The sequence below is a fragment of the Anolis sagrei genome, chromosome 11, assembly GCF_037176765.1.
Source record: "Anolis sagrei isolate rAnoSag1 chromosome 11, rAnoSag1.mat, whole genome shotgun sequence".
Taxonomy (NCBI): Eukaryota; Metazoa; Chordata; class Lepidosauria; order Squamata; family Dactyloidae; genus Anolis; species Anolis sagrei.
Window position 1 is genome coordinate 2,016,223 of NC_090031.1, and position 22,419 is coordinate 2,038,641.

A 22,419-nucleotide genomic window follows, 5' to 3' on the forward strand; every position below is an offset into this window, starting at 1 on the left:
GAAAGCCCTCTCTGACAAGTCTTGCCAAGGAAACCATGTTGGGAAATGACTCAAAGGCACACCAAAGTAATGTTAAGGCTCGTGCGCCAACTGCGACCGTACTTCGTGAAGTCGGATCTGGCCAGGGTGGTCCACGCTGTAGTCACCTCCAGATTGGACTACTGTAATGCACTCTATGTGGGGCTGCCCTTGAAGACGGCTGGGACATTTCAATTGCTCCAACGGGCGGTAGCCAGGCTACATACCGGGGTGACTTACAGGGAGCGGTCAACCCCCCTGTTTAAGGAGCTCCATTGGCTGGCGTTCATTTTCTGGTCCCAATTCAAGGTGCAGATTTTCACCTACAAAGCCCTGAACAGTTTGGGACCCGCCTACCTGTGTGACCGCATTTCTGTGTACGAACCCACGCGATCTCTCCGATCATCTGGAGAGGCCCTGCTCTCGCTCCCGCCCCCTTTGCAGGTGCGATTGGTGGGACGAGGGACAGGGCTTTCTCTATGGTGGCCCCCTGACTCTGGAACTCACTCCCCAAGGATAGTGGACATGCCCCCACATTGGCAGTCTTTAGGACAGTGGTTCTCAACCTTCCTAGTGCCGCAACCCCTTAGTACAGGTCCTCACGTTGTGGTGACCCCCAACCATAAGGTTATTTTTGTTGCTACTTCTTTAATTCTGCTCCTGTTAAGAATCGTAATATAAATATCTGATATGCAGGATGTATTTTCATTCACTGGACCAAATTTGGCACAAATACCCGATACGCCCAAATTTGAATACTTGTGGGGTTGGAGGGGATTGATTTTGTCATGTGGGAATGTTGGAGTTGCTGGGATTTATAGTTCACCTAAAATTAAAGAGCCTTTTGAACTCCACCAATGATGGAATTGAATCAAACTTGGCACACAGAATTCCCAATGCCAAGAGAAATACTGGGAGAGTTTGGTGGACACTGACCTTGAGTTTTTGGAGTTGTAGTTCCCCTACATCCAGAGAACACTGTGGACTCAAACAGTGAAGGATCTGGATCAAACTTGGCACAGATAACCAGTATGCCCAAATGTGAACACTGGTAGAGTTTGGAGAAAAAAGACCTTGCCATTTGGGAGTTGTAGTTGTTGGGATTCATAGTTCACCCACAATGAAATAGCATTCTGAACCCCACCAATGATAGAATTGGGCCAAACTTCCCACGCAGAACACCCATGACAAAGAGAAAATACTATGTTTTCTGATGGTCTTTGGTGACCCCTCTGACACCCCCTATTGTCTATGTCTGAGTAATACTAATTGTATTGTTTATTTTGCTTATTGCTTGTTGTTTTTCTTATTCTTTGTTGTTTTATTGATGTGTTGTTGGGCTTGGCCTCATGTAAACCGCTCCGAGTCCCTTGGGGAGATGGTGACGGGGTATAAATAAAGTTTTATTATTATATTATTATTATGTTACGAGAAGGGGAAAGGCAGCCACAGGACAAGAGGGAGGGTCCCGAGCCTTGTGCACAAGCCACAGGCTTGGCCTATTTTGCACCAGGAGTTCACAAGGCAACATGGAGATCCCATGATCCAGAGGAGAGATTTCTCCCTCTCCGAATTCATGGATCGGTCTCACCCCATTCGTTGGAGAGTAGCCACCCCTTCCCACTTCGTATAGCAATTAAAACTAACTATTTGTTATGCCTGATGTAAATGCTTTCGCTTTATCTCTCACCCAAATGGCCCCACGTTGCAGGCTGCGAAACTCACATTTCCAATCTCTCCAATGGAAATGACAGCATTACAGCTTTAACGGATTAATATGCAAACCATTCATTATGGTTCTGAAGGACACTGCACCTTCAAATGACCCCAATATCAGGGGGAGGCATCGCTGTCCGGGTTTTAGTCCAAACTTCCAATGAGCTAAGCACCTAGTTTTGGGCCGCTCACCCGGTCTCCAACATGGTTGTGGTATTCTCGGAAGCCAAAAAGCTCTCCTAAGGCTGGATTTCAACCCCTCCCCATTCTTCCCCCTAAAAAGATTCTAAGCACAATACAAATTATGCCGGAAAGGAGGCAGCATGAATAATTCATCGCTGATATCGGTTGCAGGAATGCAAGCCTTCCTTGGATTAATGCGACACAGAATTTTAATTATTTTACAGGAGAAAATACTCGCCCCCTGAAATGCCCCTCCTTGAAGCCAAGGGATGGAAAGGAAGGGAAAGGGGGGAGCAATTCAGCATCCAGGTTTGGCAACTCACAGAGAGATATTATGCAAATTGGGGCTTTTGCATCTGTCCATTTTGCATAATCCCCCAAAATGCAGATGCAAAGCAGAAGGATGGGATGCTATGTGATGGGAACAATGGTCCAGCCCAGTCATGGGCAAACCTTGGCCCTCCAAGTGTTTTGGACTCCAGATCCCACAACGTGGGTATGCAGATGATCCCTTGATTGACTGGAGTGTCCATTTCCAAGAGGACAAAGGCATGGGCCAACTTGGGCCCTCCCTCCAGCTGTTTTGGACTTTAGATCCCACAAGATGGGTATGCAGATGATCCCTTGACTGACTGAAGTGTCCAGTTCCAAGACGACCAAGGCATGGGCCAACTTGGGCCCTCCCTCCAGGTGTTTTGGACTCCAGCTCCCACCATTCCTAACAGCCTCGGGCCCCTTCCTTTTCCCCCTCAGCCGCTTAAGCATAAGTACAATACTTTCCCAAAGATCTTAGACATAGACGTGAACATGGAACAAGACCCAAGATCCACACGATAACGCAGTGTTGCCTGATCTGATTCTTAAGGAAACAATCCTTTAATTTAAGGACCATAAAGCCACAAAGTCCAAAACACCAGCAAGGCCGAAGTTTGCTCATGCCCACCCTACAGTATCAAAGCTTGAGCAGCTGAGGGGAAAAAGGAAGGGGCCTGAGGCTGTTAGGAATGGTAGGAGTTGAAGTCCAAACACCTGGAGGGCCGAAGTTTGCCAATGGTTGATCCAGCCACAAATGTGGACATGGAGATAACCCAATGTGCCAACTCTCTCTTGGCTGGTGCCATCTTGCCCACTGGGTAGCCCCACTGGTTGGCTGGATGCCCTCCAAAGGTAGCCAAGATCTCTTTGGGATGCTTCTCCCCAAGAGGAAGATGCTGAGCAGCTCCCCTGCCTTCTGTCACTTGGGTTCCTTCAAGCCTCATGGAAAGTTGTGAGGTCTAGCTGAGGAGGAACTAGGCCGGCCTCCATCCCTCCCTCCCTCAGCTGACCCTCAACTCTGTCCCTACACCAAAGGGCAACACTGTTGGGAAGGAAACACAACCTGGGGAGTCTCAGGAGTTGTGCATCTCTCTCTGCTCCTCCAGAGATGTCCTAAGGCCACTCACTTGTTGGCATTAGGGACACAGTTACTCTGGAGACATCCATGGAGAAGCATGTCATGCTAGGGCTGGAAGGGACTACAAGGGCCATTGGGTCCAATTCTTGCCTTAGGAAGGAATCCAGCCCTCTGCAGTAGAAGCTGGAGGTGAGGGACCCCCCCCCCCCCCTCCCGAACCCTCTTCCTTACCTCGAAGCAGAAGTCCTGGCCCAAGATGCTCCTGTGCACGGGCTTGATGACCACCTCCTCCTCCATGCTGAGGTCCAGGGCCTGCACCGTGCTATTGGGACTGAGCAGGGACTCGTGGGAGCGCGACTCCTTCAGCTTCGGCATCAGATGGGGTCTGCAGGGAGGGAGGGAGACAAAGCGGAGGGTCAGCCAGACCGTTTGGAGGGAGGGAGCGGTCCCAGGACACTGGCCTTGCTGCACACCGGCCCACCCAATGCCTATAGAAGCTCCTTGGCTGGGAAACCGCTTTCTCCGGAGTAACCAGACTTGTGGTACCTGACACCGGGTCCCACCCAAAAGACGCAGTCTCCAAGATAATGCCCTCTACTAATAATATAATAACACCATCTTTCCCAGGGGACTCAGGGCAGATCCCAGCATTTACAGACATATACAGACACAGGCAAACATTCAATGCCACGAAACAATGAAACACAGATAAAGGCTTCCCCTTCCTCTCTGGCTCTGCGGGTGGTGCTCAGAGCCGATTACAGTATATATACAGACACAGGCAAATACTCAATGCCTTGAGACAATGAGACAGAATTGCACAGGCAAAGGCAAAGGCTTCCCCTTTCATCTCAACTCTGGCTCTTGGGGAGGTGCTCATCTACATTTCCAAGCCAAAGAGCCAGCCTTGTCTGTAGACACCTCCAAGTTCATGTGGCCAGCATGACTCCATGGAGCGCTGTTTACCTTCCTGCCGGGGCCAGTAGACCTATTGTTCTACGCACATTTGCATGTTTCAAACTGCTAGGTTGGCAGGAACTGGGGCTAACAGCAGGAGTACGCCCTGTTCCGAGGTTTCAAACTACCAACCTTCCAATCAGCAAGTTCAGCAGGTCAGCAGTTTGCGATTAGGCCTAGCCCCTTCCGTACAGTATTTCCTTTCCCCCATTCTGAGGCCCACTTTGCCACACTTTGCTCTGCCAGGTGGAGGAACGATTCTTGAATTTATCAGGCAAATAATCCAAAGGTAAACATTGGCGGCGGTTGGTTGCATATTTGCATTATTGATCATGCATTCTTTTTTTGCTGGCTTGTTTGAAATTTCCATTCATTTCCCTGGAGTGGGTTGATATGATAATATATTATAATGTCATCATTGGTCTCATTTGGAGAAGCTGCTGTGTACAGCAATTTAAGTTGCACTTTGGAGGACTTCTTCTGTGGGATCAAGATACAGAAAGAAACAATTGGGAGTCCTCCATAGTCCTGCTGATGGGGGCACGGTGGCGCAACGGGTTAAACTGCTGAACTTGCTGACCTGAAGGTTGGCGGTTTGAATCTACAGGACGGGGTGAGCTCAAGGGTTGGGGGGCTGGTATTGCTTTTGTCATTTGGGAGTTGTAGTTCACCTACAATCAAAGAGCATTCTGAACCCCATCAACGATGGAATTGGGACAAACCTCTCACACAGATCCCCCATGACCAACAGAAAATACTGTGGGTTATTGTAAGTTTTTTTGGGCTATATGGCCATGGTCTAGAGGCATTCTCTCCTGACCTTTCGCCTGCATCTATGGCAAGCATCCTCAGAGGTAGTGAGGTCTGTTGGAACTAGGAAAGTGGGTTTATATATCTGTGGAGCTAGGTGTGAATGTTTCAACTGATTACCTTGATGAGCATATAATGGCCTGACAGTGCCTAGAGCAAACTTTTGTTGAGAGGTGATTAGATGTCCTTGTTTGTTTCCTCTCTGTTGTTGTGCCGTTGTGCCAACCTTCAACCAGAGAAATCAGCCATAGCAGAGCACCTGATAAACCAACCTGGACACAGCATATTATTTGAGAACACAGAAATGCTGGACCACTCTCACAACCACCATGTCAGGTGACACAGAGAAACCATTGACATCCATAAACATGTGGACAATTTCAACAGAAAGGAGGAAACCATGAAAATGAACAAAATCTGGCTACCAGTATTTAAAAAACTCTAAAATTACAACAGCACAACAGAGAGGAAACAAACAAGGACATCTAATCACCTGTCAACAAAAGTTTGCTCCAGGCACTGCCAGGCAATCAAATGCTAATGAAGGTGGTCAGTTGAAATATTCACACCTAGCTCCAGCAGACAAGAGTCCTTTGTCTCACCCTGGTCATTCCACAGATATATAAACCCACTTTCCTAGTTCCAACAGACCTCACAACCTCTGAGGATGCTTGCCATAGATCAGGGGTCCTTAAACTTTTTAAACAGAGGGCCAGGTCACAGTCCTTCAAACTGTTGGAGGGCCGGATTATAATTTGAAAAAAACATGAATGAATTCCTATGCACACTGCACATACCTTATTTGTAGTGCAAAAACACTTTAAAACAATACAATAATTAAAATGAAGAACAATTTTAACAAATATAAACTTATAAGTATTTCAATGGGAAATGTGGGCCTGCTTTTGGCTGATGAGATAGTGTTGCTGTTGTTGTTGTGCTTTCAAGTCATTTCAGACTTATGTTGACCCTGAGCAAGGGCCAGGTAAATGACCTTGGAGGGACGCATCCGGCCTCCGGGCCTTAGTTTGAGGACCCCTGCCATAGATGCAGGCGAAACGTCAGGAGAGAATGCCTCTAGACCAGGGCCATATAGCCCAAAAAAACCCTACAACAACCCAGTGATTCCAGCCATGAAAGCCTTCGACAATACAGAAAATACTGTGTTTTCTGGTGGTCTCTGGCAACCCCTCGGATACCCCCAAGGGGTCCCGACCCCCAGGTTGAGAAACGCTGCTGTACTCTCAAAGGGATGCTCACCCATTCTTTGACCTCTCAACGTGATGAGGTGGTAGGACACAACGGAGCAGGGAGAGAGGTTCCACCTAAATGGAAGGATCAACTCCTTGACAGGTAGAAATGGGGGGTGGACTTCTCTTTCCTGCTCCGCAGCTGGCTCCCCATAGCTTCAGCACAAGAGGCGCCCAATGTGGCCACCACCTCCGGCCACTCCTCCTACTGCTGCCTTGCCAGGCGTCTCCTTGCCCAGCCCAGACCAGCCCCAATGGGGCCCGAATCCTCTGGCTTCCCTTGCCCCTCACTAGGCCCGTCCTTCCTTTGCTCCTTTTCCCTCTCCAGCTGCACGCATTCCATGCGCCTGCCTGCTCGGGCTGCCGCTGCCATTGGCTGCCTCTGTAGCTGGGGAAAGGGAGCCACGTCTGCTGCCGCCAACACAGCCACCATCACAAATGTCAAGGGCTCGCTGCGCTGCTGCTGGGCGAGTGCTTCTTCTTCTTGGGCAGGCCGGGCACGCACATGGGCCAGCGCCGTCCGCGCACCCACCTTCCCTCCCAGCCCCTTCCAGCAACAGCCACATGCAACCAAATGCCAAAACAAAAACAAGGTTCTATAGGTACACTGTGCCAAGGGGATGCAACAGAAGGATTGCTCCACAAATAGGGTGAAGACACAACCAACTGGCCCCTGACATTGCACATCACACATTGGGAGCCCACATAGCGTGGCTGTGGTTTGGAATTGGCTTTGACCCTCTAAACGAGGGCCTAACCCCTTTTTTTCCGTGCGCCTTCTCCCTCGTCAAGCATCATGCCATTCCCAACCGATGGCAACCCTAAAGGGACCCTCTCCCAGGGGTCTCTGAGGCTGAGAGAGTGTGACAACCAATGCAAACAACAGCAAGGAATGCCAGCCCTTGCAGGTGGGATGGTGGTCAAGTTGGGATCAGGGGAAGATGGGTGGAGGGACGCGGCAGAGGAATACGACGTTATCCCCAGCGGTACGGACACGTTTGTCCATCCGTCCTCCTCTGGCAAGAGCAGACAGGTCACCGCAGAGCTGAACTTGTAGCATTGCTTTGCCGCAAGCAAAGAGGCCGACGGCTTTTGAAAAAGGGATTTGGCAAAACGAGCCTTTGCCCTCCCAGAGACAGTCCACATGGCTTTTTGGGAGCGTTCACCACACGCTCCCAAAAAGCCCGGCTTGCAATTATCCAAAGCGCCGGTGGCTTTGTGCCATCCATGCTGCCTGAGGCAGAGCCCAATTTGCGCGCAATGCAACCCTCCTATTTTCTTTCCTTGCTGAATGTGTGGCCGCTTGCTCCAAAGGCAGGGCGGCTTCAAGGGAGGTTACGGGGCAGGACCGGGCTCTCCAGCCAACGTCTGGCCTCTCATTCGGGGCGGCATTGTCCGCTTTGTTGGTTTCTTGTCCGCAGCCTCATCACTCAGACACCGACAATTTCCTGGGATGTAATGAGAGGCCCACCATAAAAAAGCAGGAGCACCATGATGTAACTCTATCCATTTTTAGCCAGGAGGCAGACCCACATGCAAATGCATTCAGCTCTCACTATTAGAATGGCACTTGGAGCAATTCACAAACATTTTCACATAGCGTTGCAAGGCTTATTGCAACCAAAGAAGGCCTGTCCTCTAGCCATGTGCAAAGTGCCACCATTCCTTCCCTGGAGGCCAACCAGCCTTCTTCTCCATAGGCGACAAGGCTATCCTGAACATGTTTACTCAGATCTAAGCTCTAGAGCAGGCATGGGCCAACTTGGGCGGAGGGAGGCTCCAGGTGTTTGGGACTCCCAACTCCCACAACATGGGTATGCAGATGATCCCTTGATTGATCGAAGTGTCCAGTTCCAAGGGGACAAAGCCATGGGCCAACTTGGGCCCTCCCTCCAAGTGTTTTGGATTTCATCTCCCACAACGTGGGTATGCAGATGATCCCTTGATTGACTGAGGTGTCCAGTTCCAAGAGGACAAAGCCATGGGTGAACTTGGGCCCTCCCTCCAGGTGTTTTGGACTCCCAACTCCCACAACATGGGTATGCAGATGATCCCTTGATTGACCGAAGTGGCCAGTTCCAAGAGGACAAAGCCATGGGCCAACTTGGGCCCTCCCTCTGGGTATTTTGGACTCCAACTCCCACAACGTGGGTATGCAGATGATCCCTTGATTGACTGAGGTGTCCAGTTCCAAGAGGACAAAGGAATGGGTCAACTTGGGCCCTCCCTCCATGTGTTTTGGACTCCAGCTTCCACAACGTGGGTATGCAGATGATCCCTTGATTGACTGAGGTGTCCAGTTCCAAGAGGACAAAGCCATGGGCCAACTTGGGCCCTCCCTCCAGGCGTTTTGGACTCCAGCTTCCACAACGTGGGTATGCAGATGATCCCTTGATTGACTGAGGTGTCCAGTTCCAAGAGGACAAAGGAATGGGTCAACTTGGGCCCTCCCTCCATGTGTTTTGGACTCCAGCTTCCACAACGTGGGTATGCAGATAATCCCTTGATTGACTGGAGTGTCCAGATCCAAGAGGACAAAGGCATGGGCCAACTTGGGCCCTCCCTCCAGGTGTGAACTCCCACAACATGGGTATGCAGATGATCCCTTGACTGACCGAAGTGTCCAGTTCCAAGAGGACAAAGCCATGGGTCAACTTGGGCCCTCCCTTCAGGCATTTTGGACTCCAACTCCCACAACGTGGGCATGCAGATGATCCCTCGATTGAGTGAAGAGTCCAGTTCCAAGAGGACAAAGGCATGGACCAACTTGGGCCCTCCCTCCAGGTGTTTTGGACTCCAACTCCCACCATTCCTAACAGCCTTGGGCCCTTTCCTTTCCCCCCTAAGCCGCTTAAGCCCGAGGCAGTTAGGAATTGTGGGAGTTGAAGTCCAAAACAACTGGAGGGCCCAAGTTTACCCATGCCTGCTCTAGAGTGTTCAATGGGATTTTGTTTATCCACAATCAAGAGTGCCCTCACCAATAAGGCCCAGCAACGTGTGAGCCTACCGTGTCTCGTTTCCCAGGCTCAAAATAACCCATTCCTTTGAGAAGTGTGTCCTTAAATCTCCGCACCTGTGCAGTGTTTGCAAACAGGTCTCCCCTCCCGCAAAAAAGCCACGCTGTTGCCGCTTTCCAGCTTGCCAGCTGGCCAGGCTCCAACGCCACTTTCTCGCCGCTTGTGGTGCACAGCGTGCGGAGGAGTTTAAATGCCGGCGATGCATCCAAAGAAGAGACATCGGTAACAACGCGGAACTCTGGCAATGAGAGGTTTGGAGCTGCAGCCCTGTCATTAGGCGCTTTGTACAGCGTGTTTCCCTCAAAGCGGGGACTTTTGGGGTGGGGAAAAAGCAACAGCCAAGGTTCCAGCCCAAGAGTCCAGGGCCAGGAGTTCCTTCATCAGCGTTCATAAAATAACAACCAATAATGCAGGAATACAAACCATAGTCAAGAGTTCCAAGGTCAAACTATACAAACTGCAATCCTTAAGTCCAGCTGAGAAGTCAGTCCTGAACTTAAGAGTCATCGGATCAGGATGCAACAGATATTACAGAACATCCAAAAACAAACAATGCCTTTTCCAAACAACCTGGGCATTGACGGGTTTCCAATAATAATACAATAGAGTCTTGCTTATCTGACCGTTTGCTTATCTGATATTCCATCATATCTGATGCTCTTATCTGACACCCCACCTTTTCCTCCAGCATTTCCCCTTTATTTATTTATTTATTTATTTATTTATTTATTTATTTATTTACAGTATTTATATTCGCCCCTTCTCAACCCGCTGAGGACTCAGGGCGAATTACAATGTACATCTACATGGCAAACATTCAATGCCATAGACACACAACATATAGAGACAGACACTCAGAGGCTATTTAACATTCCAGCTTTTTCATGAGGGGATTCTGGCCACTGGGGGAGCTGTCGCTTCACCGTCCATCCGTGACACCGATGGTGTACTTTCTCATTAACTGCATGCTTGCTGGAGATTTTTATGGCCTCGTAAATTAGTTAAATTAGCCTCCCCACATAAGTGGTGCCTAAATTTCTTACTTATCAGTCTTTCAGGCTGCAACAAGCTACACAAAGTGGTTGGAAGCTCGCTCCGACCCGGATTGGCTTCGAACTCATCATCTTTCAGTTAGTAGTGATCTTAATGCAGCTGACTCCCAGCCAGCTGTGCCACAGTCCTGGTGCGCTCCCCATCTCTCTCCATTCCCAAAACAGTCATCTCACTTATCCGACATTCCGTCTTATCCAACACATTTATCCACCGCCTCCTTTTCCTCCAGCATTTCCCCTTCAACTCCCAAAGTCTCTCTCCATTCCCAATAAGTGAAAAGGGCAAGAGAAGGAGGAAGAGGGAGGAAAGAGGGAGGACCCGAAGCGGAAGCGTCCTCCCTCCTTCCCTCTGTAATTTCCACGCTCTTCTTTCACATCCGGGCACTTCCTGCTGGGCCACTTTACCCCCAAGGTGTTGCCTTGCTTTCACCCTTTGAGTCCCTGTTGTTAGGATGTCTAGCACTGCATCGGACGAGTTACAGTAGGAGACTCCCTATTATCTGATATTTTTGTTCATCCGACGTTCTGCAGGCTCGTTTGTCGGATAAGCGAGACTCAACACTCTACCCCCAAGGTGTTGCCTTGCTTTCACCCTTTGAGTCCCTGTTGTTAGGATGTCTAGCACTGCATCGGACGAGTTACAGTAGGAGACTCCCTATTATCTGATATTTTTGTTCATCCGACGTTCTGCAGGCTCGTTTGTCGGATAAGCGAGACTCAACACTCTACCCCCAAGGTGTTGCCTTGCTTTCACCCTTTGAGTCCCTGTTGTTAGGATGTCTAGCACTGCATCGGACGAGTTACAGTAGGAGACTCCCTATTATCTGATATTTTTGTTCATCCGACGTTCTGCAGGCCCGTTTGTTGGATAAGCGAGACTCAACTGTAATAATAGAGTATTACATAATACCCAATCAATAATAATCAATTATAATTACAAATAATATAAATATAATTATAATTAATATAATAATTATAATAAATAATATAATAATTTATTATAATAATAATGATAGTTAATAATTATAATAATAATAATAATAATAATAATAATAATAATAATAATAATATAGAATACGGTAATTCCTCCCTTAGTGCCGATGCTCACCGACGGAGGGAGGGAATGCCTGCAAAGGGAGGGCCTCTTCCTTTGGGCCGCAGAACTTCCTGAACTGTGATGGAGGCAAACTGGCCCTGAAAGGGGCACGGAGGCGCCTGCCTCCCAGAAGCCTCCCACCCTTGTTTCCCCCATAAATCAGCCCCGCATCTCCCTCCCGACACCTCCATTCGTCTGTCTTCCTGCTTTCCGTCAAAGCAGCGCTTGCTGGTGATGGATGTCTCCACCTGTCAAGGTAACCTCAGAGACGAGAGAGCGGCTTCCAAAGCGGCACCTGGTCCCAAGTCAGTTTTGGCTTCAAGGAAGCGTTCCCTTTGCCCCCCCCTCTGTCCCCCCATCTCCTCCTCTTGGGACCCCCAAGCATGAGAACAAACTTTGTGGGTCACGGAACCCGTTGGGAAGACATTCATTTTCCAGGGAACCCTAACTCTATGAAAACTTACATTGCAATGTAGCAACACTATTAAAGTATTTGAAGATTTTTCATTGAAATAGATTCCAAGCCCTCAAGAGGGAGAGTAATCTGACTTTTCCGTCTCCGTGTTTGCCTTCGAAAGGGGAGGGAAAGGCACCCCTCCTTCCAAACCCAAGGCAAACAGAGCTGCCAGCTTTGCAGATCAGGACCCAAGCAGAGAGGGAGGGAGGGAGGGCATGGCTGGCGCTTGTGCATTTCTTTCTGGCTTTCCTTGCCTTTAGGGCAAAGAGGCATTCCTGGCCATCTACCAACCGGTTGGACCAGTCTGGGCCTGGGATGTGCCTCTGCCCCAAAGCGGATTGCACCGCAAGGATCCGTGCGCCTGTCTGTTGTGTGCATTGGAGTCGCAGGGCGCCTTCTGGCCAGCCCACGCATTTCAGAGGTCTGTTTCTCCAAATCGGCAAGAGGTGGGTTAGTCAGTCCCTTCACCTGTTGCAATGAGAAGGGGTCGGAATAGATGACCTCTAAGGTTCCCTTTCCAACTCCAAGAGGCTGAAGGCCAACCCCTGGCAGGGCCTGCTGGCCTTGACATTTGATAGGTTTTGAATTATATTGTTCTTGAGTGTATTGATCCAGAGAGAAAAACAGAGTGTGGATAAATATGATCGTATGAAAGGGATGGGAGTTGTTGTAGACTAACCTGGGGAAAAACTAAAGAGCACCGACTGCTATGTCAAGAAATTATAGTTGGCCCACTATATCCACGGATTCGCCATCGACAGAGTCAATGGCCTTTTGAAGGCAACCCTGATTGGGTTGCTGTGAGTTTTCCGGGCTATCTGGTCATGTTCCAGAAGCATTCTCTCTTGAGGTTTCGCCCGTATCTGTGGCAGGCATCCTCAGAGGTTGTGAGGCAAGTGGGGTTCTCATATATCTATATCTATATCTATATATATAAACCCTACTATATATATGAACCCTACTTGCCTCACATTATATCTATATCTATATAGATCATCCGGAGTTTCGGGATGCGGTGTCACCTGTACGCGGATGATGTCCAACTCTGTCACTCCTTCCCACCTGCTACTAAGGAGGCTGTTCAGGTCCTGAACCAGTGCTTGGCCGCTGTGACGGTCTGGATGAGGGACAACAGATTGAAACTGAATCCAGACAAGACAGAGGTACTCCTGGTCAGTTGCAAGGCCGAACAGGGCATAGGGTTACAGCCTGTGTTGGATGGGGCCGCACTCCCCCTGAAGACACAGGTTCCCAGCTTGGGAGTGACCCTGGACTCATTGCTGAGCCTGGAACCCCAGGTTTCGGCGGTGACCAGGGGAGCATTTGCACAGCTAAAGCTTGTGCGCCAGCTGCGCCCATACCTTGGGAAGTCTGACTTGGCCACAGTAGTCCACGCTCTGGTTACATCCCAATTAGACTACTGCAACGCTCTCTACGTGGGGTTGCTTTTGAAGACGGCTCGGAAGCTCCAACTAGTCCAACGCTCGGCAGCCATGATTTTAACAGGAGTGGAGCGCAGGGAGCATACAACCCCCCTGTTGCGCCAACTCCACTGGCTACCGATCTGCTACCGGGCTGAATTCAAAGTGCTGGCATTGGCCTTTAAAGCCCTAAACGGTTCCGGCCCAAGCTACCTATCCGACCGCATCTCTGCCTATGAACCCACCAGGACTTTAGAGATCTTCCGGGGAGGCCCTGCTCTCGATCCCGCCTGCTTCCCAGGCACGGCTGGCAGGGACGAGAGATAGGGCCTTCTCGGTGGTGGCCCCGCGGCTGTGGAACGCCCTTCCCACGGACATTAGACTAGCTCCATCATTAATGGTATTCCGCAAAAAAGTGAAAACCTGGTTGTTTGAGCAGGCGTTCGAATAGTCAGTGCAATGAAGGTAATGAACATAGGAATGGAACAATGGATGACGGATCTGGATCATGTTTTTAGTGATGAGACGCTAGCGAATGGCTATTGGTGTTAATTGTATATTGCTGTTAATTGTATACTTTTCTATAATATGTTATGATGTTAACTGTTTTTTATACCATGTTATGGTAGCATTGAATTTTTGCTGTTCTTGTTGTTAACTGCTGTGAGTCGCCTAAGGGCCGAAAACAGCGGTATACAAATAAAGTAAGTAAGTAAATAAAAAAATATAAACCCCACTTGCCTGGACATCATTCCACAGAGGGGGATATATCCCTCCCTCCCACCCTCCCTGTGGAATAATGTCCAGAGTGGGAGAAAGAATTATTATTATTACTATTATTATTACTATTATTATTATTATTAACTTTCTTTGTACCCCGCTAACATCTCCCGAAGGACTCGGTGCGGCTTACAAAGGCCAAGGCCCTCAGTAAAACAGCAGCATAACAAATACAACAATAAAACTCATAAAGCAAACCAATAAACATTAAAGCAATAACAGTAAAACATCAAAACAATACATCATGGCACATTCTTGTCTGTCGGAAGCAAATGTTGCAATTGGCCACCTTGAATAGCATTGAACAGCCTTGCAGCTTCAAATCCTACCAGTACTTAAAAGAAAAACCCTCTAGACTCACTACAGTAAATAAAATACTCAGAAAATAGAGGAATTCCAGAAAAGAAAACTATCAGGGCCAGCTAACAACTCCAAACAAAGGACCCCCAGGCAGGAAGCAGCCAGGCTTTGAAGCTGCAAGGCTATTCAATTTGAATCAAGGTGGCCAATTTGCCTCAAACAGACAAGAGTTCTTTATATAGACCCCACTTGCCTTGTTTCCAACAGACCTCACCACCTCTGAGGATACCTGTCATAGATGTGGGCAAAACATCAGGAGAGAATGCTCCTGGAACATGGCCAGGCAGCCCAGAAAACTCACAGTAACCCAGTCATTCCGGCGATGAAAGCCTTCGACAACACATTATTATTATTATTATTATTATTATTATTATTATTATTATTTTGTTCTTAGTTGCGTTCATGTTTACTTACACATGTATTCAAATACTAGTGTATCTAGCGGCCTCTCTGCTTTCACCCCTTCTTTCTCTTTCTTTCCTTTCCTCCCCTCCTCCCTTTTTCACCTTTCTCTTCCTTCCCTCCTTTCTTCTTTCTCTCTCCTTCCCTCTTTCTCCTTCCTTCCTTCCTTCCTTCCTTCCTCCCTTTGCCTCCCCTACATCACAATATTTCCTTGGCAACATGGCTCTCTTTGTGGCTCTTTCATGCCTTCCTCCCTTACCCGTCACCTTTCTTTCCCTATGACACCCCAGAGGGTCACTTCACCTAGCAACACCAACCCAGTGCCATCCCAGAGGGCCACTTCACCTAGCAAGAAGGTTAATCGGGGTTAATCAGAGGGTTAATCGGGACTGTCTGTGTAGAATTGGGGAAGTGGGAAGGACTCCAACCCCGTGCCTTCCTCCCACTGCGCTTCCCACTTCCAAAGGGAGCAAGCCCACATCTTTCCCAAGACCAAAGGCCATTTCCCGTGGGGCCAAAGGCATGGAAAAGTGGCACCGGCCTTCTATTTCCATCCCTCTGCCTATTTCCCAGGCAGAAAAAAGGCTCCGGGAAAGAGATGGAAGGAAAATAGGAGAGGGGCAAAAGCAGAGATGCCGCTGGACAGAGGCCGGCCTTTGAAGGCACACAACGGACAATAGTTGTGGTGGTTCACTCAGTTCTTGTGGGTTTTTTTGGGCTATATGGCCATGTTCTAGAGGCATTTCTCCTGACGTTTCGCCTGCATCTATGGCAAGTATTCTCAGAGGTGAGTTGTGGTGGTTGTGTGTGCATTCATCAGAGGTTCAAACTCACAAGCGATGAGAAGAAAGAACAGAAAAATCCAACCTAGAAGACTCTGGAGGACAGCTAGTGTGGCACAGGAGAGCCCATTTCGAACCCCACTTGACCAGACAGGTCACACACTCTCAGCCTCAGCAAAGCCAGCGAGGTTTGCACCTGAAGGCACATGGCAACACCCACTGGTTCTTCTTTCATGCATGTCACAACATGCAGCCAAGGTTTCCTTCCCTTGAATGGAAGGGGCTTTGGGGTTGCTTCCCCCTTGGGTCCCAAGACCCCTGGAAGAGGCCCCACCCGGCCTCGGAGACCCCAAAGCCCCCCCAAACTGGACCTCGGAGAGTGCTTTCCCAGGGGTCTCCTGGGGCAGATGTTCCTCTGGTGAATGGTGCTACAGGAGGGACCATACATTATGCAAGCCTGCTCGATCTGCATATGTTAATCAAGCTGCAAGCAGGGCTTTTGGAAATGTTTGTGATGATCTGCAGAAGGGGTTGTTGTTTATGGGGTGGGAGGTAGAGGCAGATGTAGACAGGGAAGAGGCATCGCCCGCACATCGCTGCGTTCCCGGCACGCTCAGAGGCAAGCACTTCGTTATTTTTGTTATTACACTTTAAAATATTTAAATACAGGCAGGCCTAATTAGAGAGACTGCCTTGTGACAAGATCTCTCCCAGGCGCATGTTGATGCCCCTCGCAGCCCTGCCTGTGTTTGTCATTTTTGCGGGGAGACGTGGCAATCGGGAGAGCGGGCTTTGCCAGGCTGCCGACGGCTTCCTTGGGTGACGGCTTAATTAGGCGTCTCGGCGGCCGGCAGCCAAAGATCCGGTTGGTTAAGGCCAATCGATCCTCACCCCAGCGGCTCCTGGCCAAGGGAACGTCTCCGGTGCAGCATACCTTCCTGCCTAAGTTTGCATCTTCCTTTACTTCTTGTGCTATTCACTTCTTTTTTGGAGATCGAGTCCAATTGGGTGGTATACTGGTTGGATTGGGACGTGGGAAGTCAGGGTCAGATCCCCAGTGCATCCAATAATCCGATCTCTGGTGAGTCCAAGGTTCTGGTCACCAGGTGAGTCCAAGGTTCTTGCCACTGGACAGCCCAAGCTCTGGGTGCCCAATGAGTCCAAGGTGCTGGTCCCCGGACAATCCAAAGCTCTGGTTCCAGTGAGTCCACATTTTGAGTGCCTAGTAGGCCCAAGGTTGTGGTCTCTGGTAAGTCCAAGATACCAGCCAACAGGTGGGTCCAAGTTTTGAGTCTCTGAGGAGTCCAAAGTTCAAGCCTATGCCATACTGAGTGGGACACTTCGGGTTCCTCTAACCTGGCCCGGCCAGCATGGCTGGGGGTTGGACTAGATGGCCCATGTGGTCACTTCCAACTCAAGTGTTCCATGGTTCTATTATCTATATGTCTTTTCAGAACTGAAAGCCCTGCTCTTCCTCCCTTGGAACTGGACCTGGGAACCTTCTGGAGAGGAACCCAGGAAGCTTCCTTGACGCCAAGTCCGATCCTTCTGACTCAGAAGGCAAATTGGGACATTTTCTTGGAAAGATCTATTCTAAGGAGGTTAGCCAACACAGCTTTCCTCTGACACCAAGAAAGCGTGATGTGCCCAAGGCCACAGAGTTGGTGTCCATGGCCAAGTGGGGATTGGAACCATGATCTCCAGCCCAACCTTCTAACCTAGGCATGGGCCAACTTGGGCCCTCCAGATATTTTGGTCTTCAGCTCCCACAACGTGGGTATGCAGATGATCGCTTGATTGACTGAAGTGTCCAGTTCCAAGAGGATAAAGGCATGGGCCAACTTGGGCACTCCCTCCAAGTGTTTTGGACTCCAACTCCCACAATGTGGTATGCAGATGATCGTTTGATTGACTGAAGTGTCCAGTACCGAGAGGACAAAGGCATGGGCCAAATAATACAATAACTAACAGAAACTATACAGTTCAAGAATCCAACCATTTCTATTCCCTCTATCCCAGTTATGGGCAAACTTGGGTTCCCCAAGTATTTTGACTTCAACTTCCACAATTCCTAACAGTAGTCTTGGAACTGGGCACTTCAATGAATCAGGGGTCATCTGCATACCCACATTGTGGGAGTTGGGAGTCCAAAACACCTGGAGGGAGGGCTGAAGTTGGCCCATGCCTTTATCCTTTTGGAACTGGACACGTCAGTCAATCAAGAGATCATCTACATACCCACGTTGTAGGAGCTGAAGTCCAAAACACCCGGAGGAAGGGACCAAGTTGGCTCATGGCTTTGTCCTCTTGGAACTGGACACTTCAGCCAATCAAGGGGTCATCTGCATATCCATGTTGTGGGAGCTGAAGTCCAAAACACCTGGAGGGAAGGCCCATGCATTTGTCCTCTTGGAACTGGACGCATCTGTCAATCAAGAAGTCATCTGCATACCCACGTCGTGGGAGCTGAAGTCCAAAATACCTGGAGGTCCCAAGTATGTCCAGGTCTGCTCTAACCACTACCTAACCTTGAGAGCAGGCAAGGTTTGGCTCAAATCTGTGATCTTTTTGTGCTGTGTGCAAGGTGAGAGTCAAGCCTCCCTTTGTTTAGGCAGTCTACCTTGGAATAAAAGACCTCCCTTCATAAACTGGCCACTCTGCCTTGGTCTGATCTAGCCAAGCTGTGTCTGCATTTTGACACACAGGGGGTTTGGAGGGGGGATGCATGCTAGACTTTCCGAATGTCCTTCTGTGTGGATTCTGGGAATCCCCTCCTGCCAGGGAACTTTCCCAAGCTCTGGGCCTAGACTTTCCCACTCTAAAAATAAAAATCCACAGACGGAGAGAGGAAAATATGTTGGTTTGGGAAGGCTGGGGAACGCAAACAGAGAAATCTGTTTATCCGAGTCCGTCCTCCGGTGAGCCTCGCAACAGATGCTTGCTCATCCGGGCCAAGGCAAGGGAGGGAGGCTCTGGTGAGGTGGTCTACACGGCAGGGAGGGAAAGAAGGAGGTCCCTGGGATTAAGGGCTAGGCCTTAGCCAGGAAGGAGTGGCCTTTTCTCAACCCTCTGCTTCCTCCTTCCGTCCCTGCCCTCCGTTCTGATTGCATTCCTTCCCTTGTGATAAACACGCTTCAATTCTCTCGCAGCAGCCCACATTGCACAGACTCCTCTCTATTCTGCTTTGGTTAGACCTCTCTACCTAAAATGCTGTGTCCAATGTTGGGCACCACCTTTCAAAAGATCTAAGCTGGAAGGTGTCCAGAAGAAGAGGGCGACTCAAAGGATCCAAGGTCTGGAGACTGAATCATCCCTACGAGGTTCATAGAATCCTAGAGTTGGAAGAGACCTGGTGGGCCATCCAGTCCAACCCCATTCTGCCAAGAAGCAGGAAAATTACCTTCAAAGCACTCCTGACAGATGGCCATCCAAAGCCTCCAGAGAAGGAGCCTCCACCACACTCGGGCGCAAAGAGAGAGAGTTCCACTGCTGAACATCCAATTCTGAATTTGCAAGTTTTGAAGTGGGCTTTGAAAGCTGCAGCGTGCAGGTCAGGTATTGACGGCCATCTGCCCAATGCGGACATTGCAGCCAAGGCTAGCAGCGAGTCATCCAGAAATGATTTTGCAAAGGGAAAGCTGAGCAGAGTGCAAACTCCCAATTTTGGAGGTTGCTCCTGACATATCCAAACTGAGCTCAGTGCAGTCCATTGGTGCAGCTGCAGATCACTGTGTTGGCGCAAGGCAATCTATCACTGATCAATGGCATGCCTACCTGATCCAGATCAAAACAGCCAAACTGACCATCTGGGTAGACAGAATGGCCACATTTCCAGACCTCTGCAGGAAGAACAACTGAGGTCCACTAGCATCCACGGAAAACAAGCCCTGTCCTACATCTCCTGCGCAAGGGAGCTCCACAAACTAACTGGACACAAAGGATGTGTTGGTAGATTGAGATAAATCACCTTCCTTATCTCAGAGGCTTTGTCCTTCCAAGTTTCTACTTGAAGGCACGAAGTGGTAAAAATTCAGCTTTCATTAGAAAGCAGCACTTTATCTTTATTTACACAAAATATACAAGACAACCTTCAATCATGTCCGCTCACATCTCGGCACGCTGCAAGAAGCACTTTCCTTTCTTCTCAGGGCTTCTTCATCCGGCCAGCACAGGAAACTCCAAAAGTGACATTCTACCAATACTACACATCTCTATGTTTTGACCCAAGTATTTCTATAACCACACAGTTTTCACTATAAGCAATTTTCATACCATATAACATTACATACTGACAGGATGCATGTACACTGCAGAATCAATGCGGTTCGATGCCACTTTCACCACTGGGCTCAATGCTATGGAATCCTGGGAGTTGCAGTGGTGAGGCCCTTGGTGAGCCAAAGCTCCCTCCAAAGGACAACTCTAACGAAGTTGGCTTGGGTGCGCAGAAGGCATCCCTAGGTGAGCCCTTGCCATGCAGAGCAAGGCTTCCGCTCCTCCTCTTCCTCCTCCCCAAAACCTCCAAAGACTCATTTCGGTTTAATTTCACAGTCATAATGGATTTTTCAGAAAGTATTTCAAGAGCATATTTACTTCCCGGCCCCTTCCTTCCACTTCATTCGGCATAATTCCCCTCCCACCGCCCCTTCCTCCATCCAAGCGCCCGTCTCCGTCCAATTCCCCAAGGCGCCCGCAATCTTGAATAATTCCAGGTACCTCTCTCCCCCCCCCCTCCCTCTTTTTAATCAATAGCTGACAGACTTGTCAAATTACTTTGGGGACCAGCCGAGCCGTTTTTAAACATTCATAAACCCTCGCAGAACCCTTAAAAGCGCACTGCATTTCAAGCGCGGGGGAAGAGGGCCGCGCGGAACACGGATCAAACGGGATTACGTGGCTGTAAGTGAGAAATTAATTTCTCGTTAATGAATTATGTTAGAGAGAGAGGGAGGGAGACAGACGGGAGAGACGCTGTCTTGAGCATCCTTCCAAAAATGGAAAAGGAAAATGGGAAGAGAATCACGGGGAAACGGTCATAGACCCCAACTATGGCAAGACGCAATTGGACTGGAAAGTCCAACAGTCAACGGGCAAATAGACAATTCTGGAAATCTGTCTCTGGCCGACACCCAGATGGATTCCTTGGAAATGAAGGAAAAGAAGCCAAACTGATTCGGTTTTGTGACCACCAAACGTTGGACTTTGGCTCAGGAGATTCTGCCTTCTGGGGCTTCTGGGAGCTGAAGTCCAAAACATCTAGACCACCACTTTGTACGCGTTCTGGTGTGGGTCTTTCACATCAATCTGGCACTATTTTGTACTCATTGGCTACAACAGTTTTTCTCTTCCCTGGAAACCTCAATGACATGTCCTGTTGAGTCGAAGTCCGAAATAGGAAGGCCACAAAACGAAATTACGAGGGTTCTCTGAAAAGTAGAGTTACAAGATTTTTCAAAATACAAAGAATTAATACATTTTAAGGAAATTTACATGGGTTGTAGCATAGGGATAACTATTTTTCCACATAATCACCATTCAGTTCCATACATTCTGTCATCCATGGGACAAGTTGGTGATGCCTGTGTCATAGAAGTTTCCCTCCACCTTTTTCAGCCAGTTCGTCACTTCGATTGTCACCTTGTCGTCATCGGAAAAGTGTTCTCCACCCAGGTGTTCCAGATGATAGCCACTGGGTGCGAGATTGGGGCTGTGAGAGGGGTGGCTTCAAACATCCCAACCAAATGAAGTCAACCACTCTTGTGTTGCATGAGCAGTATGCGGATGTGCATTCTCATGAAGGAGACAGACTCCCGTCGTCGGCATCCATTGGATGTTTGTGTTGGATGTCTCTGCGAAATTTCTTCGTGGTCTCTCAATATATTCCGTATCTATTTTGTCACATACTGTCTTGACATTACATCCTCTCCATAAACTGAAACAATTTAACGATGAATTGCAGCGGCATTCATGCCCTTCGCATTTAGGTAGAGTATTATAGCACGAACTTTGCACTTGGGAGGGAAACTGAATGAGGACGCTCATCACAACCTTCACCACAACACCAGTCGATGAGCTACTGACGACTGGCACTGCTCGCTTACTTCCCACTACACAGAAGTGATGGCAACTTCCCCCGTGAAAATTCCCTGCGAGAGCTACGTGCCTTGTAACCTTACTTTTTGGATATCCCTCATATAGCATGAACTTCTCGCTTGGAGGGAAACGGAATGAGGATGCTCATCACAACCTTCACCACAACGCCAGTCAATGAGCTACTGAAGACTGGCACTGCTCGCTTGCTTCCGTTGGCTTCCCGCTACACGGAAGTGATGCCAACTTCCCCTGTGAAAATTCCCTGCGAGAGCTACGTGCCTTGGAACCTTACTTTTTGGATATCCCTTGTACAGCATGAACTTCTCACTTGGAGGGAAACGGAATGAGGACGCTCATCACAACTTTCACCACAACGCCAGTCAATGAGCTACTAACGACTGGCACTGCTCGCTTGCTTCTGCTGACTTCCCGCTACATGGAAGTGATGCCAACTTCCCCTGTGAAAATTCCCTGAGAGAGCTACGTGCCTTGGAACCTTACTTTTTGGATATCCTTTGTACAGCATGAACTTCCCATTTGGAGGGAAACGGAATGAGGACGCTCATCACAACCTTCACCACAAAGCCAGTTGATGAGCTACTGACGACTGCCATTGCTCGCTTGCTTCTGCT

General features: G+C 49.0%; 1 protein-coding gene across 8 annotated transcripts in view; it reads right to left on the reverse strand.

Annotated features, from left to right (window-relative positions):
* Nucleotides 1–22,419, reverse strand: part of DAB2IP (DAB2 interacting protein) — a 225,715-nt gene that overhangs the window by 37,381 nt on the left and 165,915 nt on the right. For all 8 annotated transcript variants that reach the window (XM_060757581.2, XM_060757582.2, XM_060757580.2 and 5 more), the window contains one exon: nt 3,542–3,695. In XM_060757581.2, the coding sequence (XP_060613564.2) occupies nt 3,542–3,695 (154 nt within the window). The remainder of the gene's footprint in view (nt 1–3,541; nt 3,696–22,419) is intronic.